The sequence below is a fragment of the Zalophus californianus genome, chromosome 13 (assembly GCF_009762305.2).
Source record: "Zalophus californianus isolate mZalCal1 chromosome 13, mZalCal1.pri.v2, whole genome shotgun sequence".
Lineage (NCBI taxonomy): Eukaryota > Metazoa > Chordata > Mammalia > Carnivora > Otariidae > Zalophus > Zalophus californianus.
The window spans coordinates 81,432,577-81,448,563 of record NC_045607.1 but is presented as its reverse complement, the minus strand read 5'-3'; the positions used below and the strand labels follow the sequence as shown (position 1 = coordinate 81,448,563).

Sequence of the window (15,987 nt, the reverse complement as noted above, 5' to 3'; positions counted from 1 at the left end):
CCATAGCTCTCCTTTAAAATCAAAATGGAGGCACGCCTGGGTGGCTCAGTCGTTAAGCGTCTGCTTTCAGCTCAGGTCATGATCCCAGGGTCCTGGGATCGAGCCCCGCATCGGGCTCCCTGCTCGGCGGGGAGCCTGCTTCTCCCTCTCCCACTCCCCCTGCTTGTGTTCCCTCTCTCGCTGTGTCTCTCTCTGTCAAATAAATAAATAAAATCTTTAAAAAAATAAAAAAATAAAAATAAAATCAAAATGGAAAAGTGGTCATTTCATCAGGATGTAAGCCACAAGGTATTAATAGATTTTGTTCACAATTATTGTGAGCTGAAATTTCCAGGAGTCCTCTTTAAATTACATTAGTGGTTTGAGACCTCTTTAGGAAAAAGGAACTCCAGACACATCCAAATATCATTAATTCCTCAGCCAAAAAAGAAGGAAAAAAGACTTGCTGTACTAAAAAATGATTGAACACTAATTTAAGCCATAGGCAATGTTCCTATTTTTAAATGTATAAAATTGGGGCGCGTGGCCGACTCAGAGGAGCGTGCAGCTCTTGATCTCGGTCCTGAGTTTAAGCCCTGCACTGAACATCGAGGTTACTTAAATAAATAAATAAATAAAAACTTAAAAAAAAAAAAAAAACGTTTATCTTGAAAAAAATAAAACGTATAAAATTATAAACTATGCTAAAGCTAACAAAGGAGAAATGCCATCACTACTACACTTGTCCATGTTTGAGGAAATTTTATTTAAATTTTATTTCTTTTTTTAAGATTTTATTTATTTATTTGAGAGAGAAAGAGAAAGAACAAGCGCTAAGGGCAGAAGGACAAGCAGATTGCACACAGAGCACAGAGCCCAACACGGGACTCGATCCCACGACCCCAAGATCATGACCCAGGCCGACGTCAAGCCACCCAGGTGCCCCTAAATTTTATTTCTAATCGCTACTGGTCTCAAAGGAATCGAATGATTTTTTTTTGGCTATGTTTATATTGCTCTAAGCCAGAGAACAATTCTGGAAATCCTTGAGGTAAAGTACCACTTTATATTTGGGAAGACTGGAAGTGATTCTCTTATTTAGAAAAATCTGAATACTTAAAATTGAGATACATTTGAGAAAAAATATATAATGATCCTCAACACACTTAAACTGTCCCCTTGAAAAGAACCCCTTAAAACCTGTTACTTAAAGAAAACACAAAAGTGTCCATAAAGACTTAAGAAACACCATGTTCTAGCAAAGATTCTTCAGGCAATGCTTGGGTAAAGTATCGGAGGTAAATATGACAAAACACAATATTGTGACTTTTCTGGGGTCCTGAGCACCCCGTGTGCAGCAACAGAGTTAAAAAAAAAAAAAACTGTCTTCAGACCCTGGAGCACAGCCCGCCTGAGATTTTTTGGGCAAAACAGTATCTTCTTGAATTGTTTAGTGGACTTAGTGGAGCAGAGCGACTCAGCACCCACTTGCTTCCCTTCTGCAACTAACTCCCACCAGATACCATGACAACAAGGCTGGGATCAGGTTCTCCACGCAGCTGACTGCACTGAGATGCTAAGCTAACAAATTTTACGCCAGAAAAAATTACATCATGAACATACTACAAAATGAACAGTTGCTAACCAAGGGCAATAGGCATACATATATAGTTGGGGAATCTTTGAGCTACATTTAAATAGAGATAGTCTGTCTTTCTTTCTTTTTAATTTTGTGTGTGTGAGGTCACAATATCCATGTGCTTAACAAATTTTAAGGGTACAATACATAATTACTGACTACAGGGACTATGTCATACAGCAGATCTGGAGAGCTTATTTATCTTACCTGAAACTACATGTCTGTTGATCAATAACACCCCATTTCACCCTCCCCTCCCCAAGTAGGGATATTCTTAATTCAGAGTTCAATCCTGGAGATGGATGGTGGTGATGCTTGCATACCATACGAGTGTACTTCACACCCCTGCACTATACACTTAAAAATGGTTAAGACAATGAATTTTATGTGATGTATATTTTGACACAATAAAAGAAATTGGGAAAGAAAAAAAAGAGTAAGATATAATTTTGTCCACATACATGTGGATCTGTGATTGTGTTGCTCACTACCTTAAAAACCTGAGCTCCCATGGTTGGAGGATGCATCAAACAGGTGTAAGGGGATTAAGAGATACAGATTTTTCCAGTTATAAAAATACATAAGTAAAAAAAAAAAAAAAGTAAGACACAGGGAGGAAAAGTACAGCATAGGGAATAGAGTCAATAATACTGTAATAACTTTGTATGGTGACAGACAGTAACTACACTTACTATGGTGAACATTTCATAATGTACACAGATGTCAAATCACTACGTCTGAAGCTAATACAATATTGTATGTCAGCTATACTTCAATTATAAAAAAACAAACAAAAAAAATGAGCTCCTCAAAGAGACCACATGAGGGGCGCCTGGGTGGCTCAGTGGATTAAGTGTCGGGGTCCTGGGATCGAGTCCCACATCGGGCTCCCTGCTCAGTGGGGAGCCTGCTTCTCCCTCTCCCACTCCCTCTGCTTGCGCTCTCTCCCTCTCTCTCAAATGAATAAGTAAAACCTATAAAAAATAAAAATAAAGAAACCACATGAGGCTAGGACCAGCCCCTGGCTAGATATTAGTTAGATGTCTAGATACCTGCCACCCCGAGAGCTCATTATACAGTGGCACTCTGGTCACCCTGATTTTGGACAGACCTCAAGCCAAGAGCTGGTTAACACTGGCTAGCCTGGCTCTTCGCCCAGATTCTATGTGTTGACAATGAGGCTCAGGCCTATACTTCCATAAACCCGCTTAGAACAGAGGACTAACACTTGGTTAGTCCTCAATTTTTACATTTTTACATTCACCTCAATTTTAACATTCACCAATTTTAACATTCACCTCAAAGTCATCAATAAACACAATCCAGAGAGAACCAATTTTAACGTTCACCTCAAAGTCGTCAATAAACACAATCCAGTGAGAAAACAGACTTAATACATTTAATGTACTTAAAAACGCAAATGTTTAGGAGGTAGTTGTGCCTCTATTATACTGCTTGCCACCAAGTGGCTGTTACCAGAGATAATTCATGTCACCGGGATAAAACATAAAAAGTGAGAAGCTGAGGCAGGGTACAGGCCAGACGGTACTTACAGAGATAATAGACAGGTCTCCACGCTGAGTCTCTGCTTTACTGGGTGACTGGAACTGCACGGGGAGGTAGCTTTTATGAGGATCACTAGTAAACACCACCTAAACAGGGAAGAAGTTCCATATTTCTGTCAACCACATCTTCCTTCAAAAGGGCCTCAAAATCAACTCAATTATATCAAACCCAATGGTGTTTTTTCTCCCCTGCGAACTTTTTGTACAGACTGAATGGCCTGGACTTCCACCTTCGGATCCGGATTTAATATAAGAAATGTATGTTCCTCCTTTTCTGGAATAATCCCAGTCTCAAGTAATTGTAATCTTGTTCAGAAAATCAATTCTGCAAATGACTAAGTAAATGTGCTTTACACTTAGACCTTTGTCCTCTTCAGACCAGTTATCTTGAATTGGGACTCGGTCACTCCAGAACTGAGAGAAGTAAAGGTGACAAGCATTACCCTGTTCAAAAGTGCATCACCAGGCCAACTTCCTCTACCTGACTTGCAACGTGTCCCATAAATGAAGCCACGCCTTATATCCAGGCCCCTAGTCCCCCTGGTTCTACCCCTTCTGCAGCTATCGCTTTCCCACAAGTGCTTCACCTCCTTTCCCGCCACTCTGCCTCTGCAGATGCTGTTCCCTCCCCCCAGAATGCCCTTCCTTGTTTCCTTCCACTCCTTGAAATCACTCTCAGCCTCCAAATCCCACCTTGCACCTCCTCCCTAAAGGCTTTCTTCTCGTTCAAAAGCAGGCCGAACGCTCACACAATTCAGCACTTAAGGTATATGTTCCTGATGAATGCCTGTTGACAACTTCATTCCAAGGGCAAACAATCATGATACTCAACATTCAGAAGCTCAGGTTTGGAGTCAAAAGCCTGTGTGAATTTTCCTACTGACTCCTCATGTACGTGTTTCTTTCCGATATTCAAAACAAACTCATTCGTTCAAATTTCCAAGTAAAAGTGAGGTTCCCAAATGCTTCAAGTACTTTCCAACAGCACCAAGTCAGTAATCGATACATTTTTAAAAAAATAAATTCTAATCAATGTTTCAAGCACACACAAAAAAAACAAGGAATGCTAAACATTAATGTATGGAACCTTTTAAAAAGATAGGCTTGGGGTATTTCCAATGATGATTATTTATAAATTATCATGTTGCGATTGTTATAATAAATCATATAATCTTTTCTGTAATGAAGGACGTTAACAAATTCGGCTTGAGAATGAGGCTGGAGAACTTACTTCCCCACAAAGATCATCTAAAAATATCACTTTAGGGACGCCTGGGTGGCTAAGTCAGTTTAAGCATCTGACTCTTGATTTCGGCTCAGGTCATGATCTCAAGGGTCGTGTCGTCGAGCCAGGCGTAATGGGGCTCTGCGCTGGGCACGGAGCCTGCTTAAGATTCTCTCTGTCCCTTTCCCTCTGTCCCTCCCCCCCCCCAGAAAATAAAAATTAAAATAAAATAAAAAATAAATAAAATGTCACTTTAATAGTCAAGATATTACATGGGACAGGCAAGGATCTATACGCACTTCTTCATGTACACGGTTGGCTTGGTTGGTGGGTTGGGTGGTGAGTTGGGTGGCTGGCTGGTAGGCTGGCAGGTGGGTCGGTGGGCTGGTTTCAGTTGAGGTGGAGAATAGAAGTGGCACAGGGATATGAAAGATTGAAACTGTGGATAGTGAGTTGCCTTTGAAAAAATACTTATATATGATAACAGGAAGAATAATCCATGTTCCTCTCTCTGACCTTACTGCCACCAATAGGCAAAAACAAATGAGAAACATTTTTGATTCAGTAGAACTAGGGTGGGACCAAGAATTCTAAAATTTTACAAGTTCCCAAGTGATGCTGATGCGGTTCGTCTGGGACCACACTTTAAGAACCATTTCCCTGGGGCGCCTGGGTGGCTCAGATGGTTAAGTGTCTGCCTTCGGCTCAGGTCATGATCCCAGGGTCCTGGGATCGAGTCCCACATCAGGCTCCCTGCTGAGCTGGGAGCCTGCTTCTCCCTCTGCCTCTGCCCCTCCCCCTGCTTGTACACTCTCTCTGTCAAAAATAAATAAAATCTTAAAAAAAAAAAAAGAACCATTTCCCTTAACCCATATTTATCTGTGTAAAGGTTAAATATTAATTAGAGCAATATTAACTTATACTTTTTCACTTGGAGCTGGTCTGACTTCCTTTGAAAACCCCATGCACAATTTGAGCTCATATTTTGGATTTACTTTCATTGCCATGTTTTCTCAAGATCCAGAGGGAAACCTTGTAATTAAGAAGAAGAAGGATTTTCCTTCTAGCCAAAGTTAGTTTGTACTTTTAATTACAGGTAAATGTAATAGCACATGCTTCAAAATTAACAGTAGCTTTCCATCTTAAAAAAGGGGGGGGGACAATTTTCATATGAGTTGCATTTTTTTTAAGATTTATCTATTTATTTTAGTGAGGGAGGGACAGGGGCAGAGAGAGAGAGAATCTCAAGCAGACTCCATGCTTCGCACAGAGCCCAATGTGGAGCTGGATCCCACGACCCTGAGATCATGACCTGAGCCAAAATTAAGAGTCAGACACTTCACCGACTGAGCCACCCAGGTGCCCCATATATGAGTTGCATTTTTGGAAAAGAAATTTTATAGTCCTCAATAAAATAAAGTATTTTTCTACATGACTGACATGTAAATCCAATAACACTATTGTCACAGAATCAAACCTGAGGCGGGTAGGGGAAAGATGAGGGCCAAAAAGTCTACAGTCATCCAGGGTAAATGGATGTATCACCAGGTAAAATATTTCTATTATGAATTTGGACTAGTTTGCTTCTTAGGATTATCACACTGTAGAACGGGCCAAAATTCAGGAGAAATCATGCAGTATTTATAACTTGGCAAGACTGGTGTTTCAAAGAAAAATGTGCCTATTGCCAAAATAAAGAAACAAACAAAAAACTGCTTTTTGATTCTTTTCCACCCATAGCCTACTGTTCCTCCTTGTTTACCTGGCGGGTCCCGCAGCCTTGACAGAACCTGGTGAGCATGGAGGGCATGCGCTTGAGTGCTGACGGCTTCCTGTAATACCGGGGATATGCTTTGGCCATGCAGTTACTGATATCTTTTGAGTCCGTTGCTGCCTGGATCTTGACTCTTTCACATCCCTGAGATGAACAGTAACTGTGGCCATCCCTGTAGCTTTTGGCTTTGAGATACAAAAACAGCAACCTGAGCGGAACACAAACCAATCCATGGGATGTTAAGACGGACTCTCAAAAACTCACGAAAATTCCTCACATTGGCTCACGGCGCCCAAAGGGCTATTCCTCTAATAAAGTAACTTTTCCTTAAAAGAAAATAAATTACAAAACTAATGAAGTAGTTTCTCCTTCCTTTCTATCCTCCTAGGGCCCTAAAGGCAAATGCAACACTACTTTCAGAAAATATTTTGATGACCTGATTCAGTCATTCTGGAACATATCAAAGTTAACTTCTGAAGTGAAATAGTTCAATAGGTAATTTGGGAGGATGGACTTTGGTTTGGTTCAAAACCTCCTTGGAAAACTTTAGACTTGTGTTGAGTTTAGGATTTCATAAATTAGTGTGGTGGTTTTTTGATTTTTTTTTTTTTTTTTTTTGGTTTATAAATCATTTTGGTTTAAGGCATAAATTTGAAATAAATAAAAATAGCAACTGTGACTTGCTTGGCTAAGGCCAAGATATGGTCTCCCATCAATTCCTGTGATGTTTACTAAGAGCAGATGGGCCTGAGGTCCTTCTGTCTGTACTTCGGCCAAAATCAAGGGAAAGGAACAGCCCCGCCCACTCGGAATTATCCTCCTGCCGCCAAGATGAATGGAAAAGTAACTTCCAGGCAACAGTCCAACATCTGTCAGCAAACCTAGTCTTTCTGAACCAAAGGAAGTCAAGATTGTAAAGCATGTGATCAAATGTGACTGATTACTGGAGATCATGAATTCATATTTTAATATGAAGTCAGTGAACAATGAAAAGTTGCAGTTATGAGGTAAAAACCAGCCATGGTCCTAACATCAGTACTTTTAACATATATACATAAGGAGTGAAAGGGGCCTAATTAAAAATCATTAAAATGAATAGAATTAAAAAAGAATTAGAACCTCGAAGGCTGATGGATTCTAAAAATGTTGGAATGAAAAAAAATATTTCCCAGCTAATCGTTCATTTGTGATCCCTAGACCATCCTCACAAATTGGGGTGCTCCATTTATTTTTGTGGAAAATCAACAGGGAATGTGGAAGCTCTGTCATCTGTAGAATAAAAGTCCAAATAGGTTGTTTTAAGTCTTACTGAAAATCAGTGACAATTATGATTAAGAAAAGACTTAAGCTGGTCACACGGGCTGCTGGAGGGGCCCTGGAGGGCAAACGAGCTGCATCTTCTTCAAAAACAAGACACTTAACTGAACCCCAACCTCACGCCTTCTCCCCATTCTGAACTTTCATCTTTCCCCCAAACATACCATGCTGCGTTCTTCCATGCCTCCATGCACCTATCCGCACTGCTCCTGGGGACACCTGACCCCTCTCTTTTTCCATCTCCTCCTACTCATTCCTCAGGAGTTAGCCCCAGTGTCACCCTCTTGGGATGTCACTGATCATCCTAGGCTGGGCTTCTGGGTGACCTCAGAAGGCACACTGAATATCCCACTATAGGAATTATAGCATTTAAACCTCTAGTTCGCTGATGACTTGCTTTACAGGCCCATGTCCTTCAGTGGACTGTGAAAAATGGGTCTTATTCACATGAGTATCTTTACAGTACCTAGACGATGGCATGTGATAGGAATGTCAGCTTAAGGAATGGGTGCTGAAGGAGCATGCTACTTGCTGGAAGAGTATAGGAGATCAAGCCTACCATAGCCCAAAGGCTGAGAGACTGTAACTGGATAAAGGTAGACAAAGCCAACAGGACCCTGGGTGAACAGGATTAGAATTAAAAAGTGGAAAGACGCAGCCTAGAGAAACTTGAAAGCAAATATGCTATGGTTATACAGTGGTTTGGTTTGGTTGTTTTTTCAAACTCAAGGTCAACTTGAGAGATCACCTCAAAGGAAGAAAAAAATGAGCTTTTCCTGAAATATGAACTCTTTTCCATGTAAATAATCATCTTAACGGTTGTCATAGAAAAAAATTATTTTAATTTTCAATTGGGCCTACTGGTTCTTCACTGACAAGGGTAATTTCTCTCTCCAAATTGCCTTAATAGGTATATGGCAAACATCTTCATTTGATTCCTGCCGCCAACTATAATTACGAGTCATTCTACTTCTCTAAACCTCTAATAGTGATGAGCAGAGAATTACCCACATCAGCTGCTTTCCTAAACAGCCGTCCCATCACAACCTATTCTTAGTTAGGCTGAAGAACTAGTAATTTCACCATTAAAGAAAAATAGCAATAATTCTCATTCACTGGTTGTGCCCAATTACCCCGTGCTGGAGTCAAAATAGAATTTCCTCTCAGACTGCTTCCTCTGCAATTCTTCCAGTGAATGCACAGGCTCATATTCTTCCATTTTGGATAATGAGCCATTATGGCGCTGTAAAAAGCCAAAGGTAACCTGAAAACTTGTGTTTGATGGATAGCAGAGGCCAACTCGAATCCAGTCATTCCTATAAAGGAGAGACAATAAAACAATGAATTCACACTTGAGCCTATATATCTTGAGTACTACAGCATATGTAAATTTCAGCCATGATTTCTCTCCTTCTTAAATTTCTGATGTGTATCGATTGAGCCACTAACAATGGAAGTTCTGTACCCCGACATACTAGCAAATCACCCGCCTCTGTACGTTCCCCAAACTTCACTTATCAATATATTTACAACAGTTGTCTCGCTTACAAAAATGTCTTGGTCTCAACAGGACTTCAGAGAATGTGAATAGAAGTTGGATAAAATGGGGCGCCTGAGTGGCTCAGTCGTTAAGCGGCTGCCTTCGGCTCAGGTCATGATCCCGGGGTCCTGGGATCGAGCCCCGCATCGGGATCCCTGCTCCGCGGGAAGCCTGCTTCTCCCTCTCCCACTCCCCCTGCTTGTGTTCTCTTTCTCCCTCTCTCTGTCAAATAAATAAATAAAATCTTAAAAAAAAAAAAAAAAGAAGTTGGATAAAATGTACTTAGACACTGCAAGAGGATAATAAAATTAAGTGAGATGACTGGGAATGTATGAAATGGGAATGTATGAAAATGGAAGAAACACTAATAGCCTGACAATGGGAGTGTACGCTGGTAAAATCTTTCCAAAGAATTTTTTTTTAATTTTACTTACTTTTTTTTTTTTTTTTTTTTTTTTTTTTAAGTAATCCCAATGGGGGACTCAAACTCACAACCCTGAGATCAGGAGTCACACGCTCCACAGACTGAGCCAGCCAGGTGCCCCTCCAAAGAATTTTTTTGTTCATAGATATATTCTTTCCTTTATGATTGTATTAGGATAAAAACTTAGTAGTAAAACTGCTGGATATAGGGCGCCTGGGTGGCTCAGATGGTTAAGCGTCTGCCTTCGGCTCAGGTCATGATCCCAGGGTGCTGGGATCAAGTCCCGCAATGGGCTCCCTGCTCCTTGGGAGCCTGTTTCTACCTCTGCTTCTCTCTCTCTCTCTCTCTCCCTCTCTCTCTCCGTCTCTCATGAATAAACAAATAAAATCTTAAAAAAAAAAAAGCTGGATATAAAGGCATATGTATTTTTTTTATTTATTTATTTGACAGAGAGATAGAGAGAGCACAAGTAGGCAGAGCGTCAGGCAGAGGGAAAGGGAGAAGCAGGCTCTCCACCGAGCAGGGAGCCCGATGCAGGGCTCAATCCCAGGACCCCGGGATCATGACCTGAGCCAAAGGCAGATGCTTAATCGACTGAGCCACCCAAGGGCCCCAAAGCATGTGTATTTTTAAAGCTTTCGATGCATATTACCAAATTGCTGTGGTGGTTTTTTTTTCTTACGTAATATCCTGTCTTTAGATACAAAAATCAACACTTTCTGGAAACCATTACAAATATTTCCCCTTTTTTAATCACTTGCTGATTGAGGGCATTTTGTAAGTTGTGGTAAAATATCCATAACCAAAAATTTATCTTTTTATCCACTTTTAACTCCACAGTTCAGTAGCATTAAGTACATTCACAAGGTTCTACACTTACCACCACTCTTCCAAAGAATATTTAAACAACAGGTAACAAAATTATTCATGCAGATTTTACCAGTAATCCCGCTAAAGAATAACTAGTAACAAAGACCAGGAACGATGCTTTACACAGCATCATTTATAATAGCAAAAAGGGGGGGGTGTAGCAGGGCTGGCAGAAGAAAAACAAGGTATGTGCTCACGGAGGAAGAGAGTAGTCAAGTAAATTTTGGTGTATCTATATGCTCCGAAAACACACGAGGGTGGAGAGAGACAGGAGAATAATGTTTCTAATGCCTCACTGTGATTAGAAGAATTATAGGTTATTTCCATTTTCTTTGTTTTTCTCTATTCTCCTTATTTTATTTAATGAATAAGCACAGCTCTTATTGTTTTTAAAGTGTTATTTGTAGAAATGGCACTGTGACAGGATCTATGACCTCTCCATAATCACATTAAATTTGGGGGGAAAAATTGTTCTTCTCTTCCTCTTGCCTCTGCCCATGATGTAATTTTGATAAACTTTGAGCTACTTAAGCCAGGAAAGTCTGACTGAACTTCCAAAGCCCATGCAGATTTTTGAAACTTCTGGGTTCAGCCTCATTTCACTTTAAAAGATTTTTACTCGCTCAGTACTTTTCCAAAAATTATGTGTGATCCTTACAGAACCCTGTATACCATTTGGTTGTAATCTCTCACCTCAAATTCATACCCTGGCGGATAGAAGTCTTTGAGTTACGGATCACTCTGACATTTCTCCTCCATCCTCACTGTTTCTTTCACAGCCTTCTCTGCGGCTCCTTCCTAGGACTGGCCATATCGGACTGGCTTTTGGAAACCTCACCCTGGACACAATGTGAACTAAGGATTGGCTGTGGGGAGATCACGTAGGATCCAGGCGAGAGATGGTAACGGTCTGAACTCAGCCACAAGCAGTCGGGGTGGAAAAAAGTGGAGAGACTTGAACACCATTAAGGAGATAGGACCAACAGGCTTTGGTCACTGATGGGATGGGATGAAGGAGAAGAAGACTCAGTGATGAGTCCTGGGATTTTTGCCTTGGTTGACTCAGTAGGCAGGGGTGCGATTCTCCGGCAAAGGCACAGAGAAATAGCAGTTAATGTCAGAGGAAAACAGTCACGGGCCGGCTTGGAGCGGGTGCTGGGGCCCTATCATCGCAGAAGGGCATCCACTGATATGCACAGCTCCTTGGAAGTGATCTACATAGAGCTGAATTCCTACATGTTCTAGGCCCACCTCTGTTCATTTCAAGTGGGTGTTTTAAGAGAGCTGTGACAAGTCAGAGCATTAGGACCAGCCAGGGGAATCGGCCGTTTCAATTTTTCCAATACCTATCTGCGCAGTCCCATGGAGTCCCCTGCGTTCACCATCACACCCAACTAGACTGGTTACCTCGGCCCTTTCAAAACTGTGCCATTCCACCTCCCAGCATCATCTGTCACTTCCCGATGCACCCCACGCTCCCATCACACTGAATCCATCCGTCCCTGAGCAGAACCAGCCCTTTCTCAATGGTATTGCTTTTCCACCAAGACTGGTCCCTTAGTATCACCTCCTCCGTGCAGCCTGGCCCAGCCCCCAGAGGCAGCATTATTGCTCTATCCTTTGTCCACTAAAAATAGCACTGGTTTGTCAATGTACTTAAATTTTTTTCTACCTGGGTAACAGGAGCTCCCGAAAGACAAGTCCTTTTCTTGTTCATCTTTACATCAACGGGCACACAGAAAACACTTGAATAAATTAACGTAAAAACAGAGCCTTTGATTGAAAGTAGTATTATTAGGACAGACAACTGAAATTAAGAAGGGACAGACAGACGCTTTCCGGCAGGCGTGGTAAGCGCCTGGCCTTCACGCCCCGATTCTTCTCCCTCCTGCCTGTCGCTGACATTACTCATCAATCACGCCACTCTCTTCTGTCAGGTCTAAACTGGGCCTCGAAATTTTTTTCATTTTCTAGATAACCAAGTGCTCAGTTGGAATGCCAGATAAAACTTCTTCCCATCCCAGCTATGGGGAATTAAAGCCCTTGACAGACTATAGTAAAGGCTCTTGTTAAGTGGCTTTCTGCACACAATACCTCGACCACAGACAAAAAGAAATGTTTTTTAAATGACAGGATTCAACCTGTGGAACTGCTTAATTCCATCAACAAAAAACATACAGCCTCCACCTAAGAAGAACAAAGTACGGGAAATCGGCATTCTTCACTGGCTACCAAAGCAGTATGGTATCATTTGTCTCCACGAAATTACGACTTGCTCCACTATGTGAAATAACAGTAATGCAGACGTACTTGTTGAAGTTTACGAGGTATAGAAAAGCAGTCCTTGGTGCCGGTCCGTTCCAGTGGATAGTGTAGCCCTTCTCCAGCATGATCACAGGCTGGTACTGAGGAAAGGTAGCCTTCTGGTTAATGCCCCGGAGCACCATAGGGTAGGAGGGATACTCATCTCGCGTGATGGTCATAGTCAGATTCTGAGTGCTCCATGTCTGCACATAAACCTTCAAAAAGCAATTAAGAATTAGAGGGGAGAAGACTCTTAACCACAGAGAACACGCTGGTGGTTACCGGAGGGAAGGTGGGGGGCAGGGGGAGATGGGTGAAATAGGGACTGGGGATTCAAGAGTACACTTAACCGTGATGAGCACGGAGTCATGTGTAGGATTGCGGAATCACTACACACATCTAAAACTCATCGAACACTTTATGTTAACTATACTAGAATTAAAATTAAAAACTCAAGGGGCGCCTGGGTGGCTCAGTCAGTTAAGCGTCTGCCTTTGGCTCAGGTCATGATCTCGGGGTCCTGGGATCGAGTCCCACGTGGGGCTCCCTGCTCAGCGGGGAGTTTGCTTTTCCCTTTCCCTCTCCCGCTGCCCGTCCCCCTCCGTGCTCCTGCTCTCTTTCTCAAATAAATAAAAATCTTTCTAAAAAATTAAAAACTTGATAAATTTATTTTAAAAAAAGAATTAAAGAGGAGAGAACGAAAGCTTACATAAGCTAAACAAACATTTGCAGCACAAAGATCATTGTCTCTCCTTCCAGAACAGAGGTTCTGTGATCTGAGCCAGACTAAATGAGTAGTAGCCAACTTCATCCTAAGTTATACTTAAAATGAAGCCGACTTAAACTGGAATGGTAAAAACAGACCCAGCATTCTGCTAGCCAAGATCTTCATCATCTCTTCCACCACCACAGGCCAGCCTATTCATCAGAATATAAAACCTTTGCGGCTTATATAGTTTGTCAAAGAAATACCTCACTCTGAAGAACACACATATGAATCCGTAAATTAATATGAAAACTGACACCCTCCAGTCAAATCTGAAAGCCTTTCCTCTAAAACAAGAGATGGAAAACTGAAATATCTTAGAGCTTCGGCTTTCAATTTTCCATGACCTACATCAGCCCAAGAAGTCATTTTTCATCCATTCAAAAAAAAAAAAAAAACTATAAAGCACTTTGCAAAAACTGGAAAAATATATTAAACAGAGACAAATTTGAAAAATCCTGAATTTATTCCAGTGGCATTTGCGCCCCTCGCTGTGCCAAAACGAAACCTTCTCCAAATGCATCCTCCAAAGAACACACCTCAGAACAATTTCCTAAAACAAATCATTATCCTGTAACAGAATTCTCCAGGAGGATTAAAACATTTGCAGAAGAGGGCATTTAATCCACAACAGTGCTCTTTTTTCCTTCCTGTCATTCCTACTGTTTTGTCTGTAACAATTCTTCATGTATACAACCTGTGAGCCAGAAAAGCTCCTTAGGTCTCATTCATGTTTGACTATTTCAATATAATAACACTTCTTTATGGACACCCCTTAAAGAATTTTTTCTTAAGAAATTTTTTTTTTTAAGATTTTATTTATTTATTTGACAGAGAGAGACACGGTGAGAGAGGGAACACAAGCAGGGGGAGTGGGAGAGGGAGAAGCAGGCTTCCCGCCGAGCAGGGAGCCCAATGCGGGGCTCGATCCCAGGACCCCGGGATCATGACCTGAGCTGAAGGCAGACGCTTAACGACTGAGCCACCCAGGTGCCCCTGGACACCCCTTAAAGATTTAAAATAAAGATAGGAAATACATATTTTGAGACTCCCAATTGTCTTAATTTAAATATATTTAGTATGTACTATATATTATTTCATAGTTACTAGACATACATATTATACTTATTTTTAAAATGTTTATATTTAATCTATATTTATTATATAGATTATATATAGAATATAGAATATAAAATATAAATTAAAATAATTTTAAAACTAGGTTGTAATATAAAAAACAGATTATACATATTAGGTTATATATGTTATATATAACAATAGGAGATAGATCCATCAATCTCCTGTCTTCTTCCAAATCCAGAAAGGATAGGAAGTGACACATGTAACTTTATTTTTTTTTTTAAGATTTTATTTATTTATTTGAGAGAGAGAGAGGGAGAGAGCAAAAACAGGGGGAGCAGCAGAGGGAGAGGGAGAGGGAGAAGCAGACTTCCCACTGAGCAGGGAGCTCGATGCGGGGCTCGATCCCAGGACCCTGGGATTATGACCTGAGCCGAAGGCTGACGCTCAACCAACTGAGCCCCCCAGGCGCCCCTGTAACTTTAATTCTCCTTATGTTTCCACCTTTCTTCCTGAGCCCCTTTAACCCTTGAGTTAGCAAAGAGTTAAAACATATTTATAAATAGCCAAACAATTATTATTGCATCTTGAGATCCAGGTGCTTCTACCTTTTGCCTAAAAACAGAGTCTTGTGGGCGCCTGGGTGGCTCCGATGGTTAAGCGTCCGCCTTCGGCTCAGGTCATGATCCCAGCGTCCTGGGATCGAGTCCCGGGTCGGGCTCCCTGCTCCTTGGGAGCCTGCTTCTCCCTCTGCCTCTCTCTCTCTCTCTCTCTCTCTGTTTTTCATGAATAAATAAATAAAATCTTAAAAAAAAAAAAAAAAACAGAGTCTTGTACATTATCTAAGTAACAACAAATGGCTGCGGATCTGGGCTCCCAGCCCAAATCCCAAATTCTCAGGAAAAGATTTCTGACTTGCGGTCCTACCATTTCCAGAACCTCCTAGGAAGCATTAGATGACTTACTTCTTTCTTCATCCTCCAATAAAAATTGAATTACTACTCTGCTTTGTAAGATAGGATTAGGTTCACGTTCTCGAATACATTTGAAATCCAAAGGGTCGATGGGCACATCAATAATAATTTTCTATTTCATTTGTGAGCACATACCACTCTCAGACAGACACACACCCATGAAATTTAACTAAAACTGTGTCTACAAAAAAGAGCTAAAATCTTTTTGGTTTTGTTTTATTTTAATGCTAGAATTTATAGAGCATCTTAGGTTAACTTAGTTTTAGCAGGCAATTCTGATTAAGAATAAGATGAAAGGAAAAAAGAAATTACATTTCAAACCACATTCTTTTCTTCTCTCCTATAGTTAATTCTCCATTTTTCCTTGTCTTTCCCAGAACTTAGGCAAGAATAACATTTTGTTCTCCTTATGGGGATGAGAAATCCCACAACAAAGAAGCTAATACTCCTTTAAAAGTAAGCCAGAAAACTCCCTCCAATCTTTATCCTTCTGCCTAATTCTCTAATTTAGTAGAGATAATGACCCTGAA

The 15,987-nt window shown here is 41.0% G+C and overlaps 1 protein-coding gene across 8 annotated transcripts in view; it reads right to left on the bottom strand.

Moving 5' to 3' along the window:
* The window catches only part of CEMIP2 (cell migration inducing hyaluronidase 2), a 102,142-nt gene that overhangs the window by 20,734 nt on the left and 65,421 nt on the right, over positions 1–15,987 (bottom strand). For 7 of the 8 annotated variants that reach the window (XR_004819511.1, XM_027614975.2, XM_035723538.1 and 4 more), the window contains 4 exons: positions 12,644–12,852; positions 8,633–8,815; positions 6,171–6,390; positions 3,172–3,270 (listed from right to left, as the gene is read on the bottom strand). Coding sequence is in view for 6 of the 8 variants with exons in the window: in XM_027614975.2 (XP_027470776.1) it covers positions 3,172–3,270; positions 6,171–6,390; positions 8,633–8,815; positions 12,644–12,852 (711 nt within the window). In the remaining 2 variants the exon portion in view is untranslated. Of the gene's footprint in view, positions 1–3,171; positions 3,271–4,707; positions 4,793–6,170; positions 6,391–8,632; positions 8,816–12,643; positions 12,853–15,987 lie in introns of all 8 variants that reach the window. The other variant, XR_004819512.1, reaches the window with a different exon arrangement.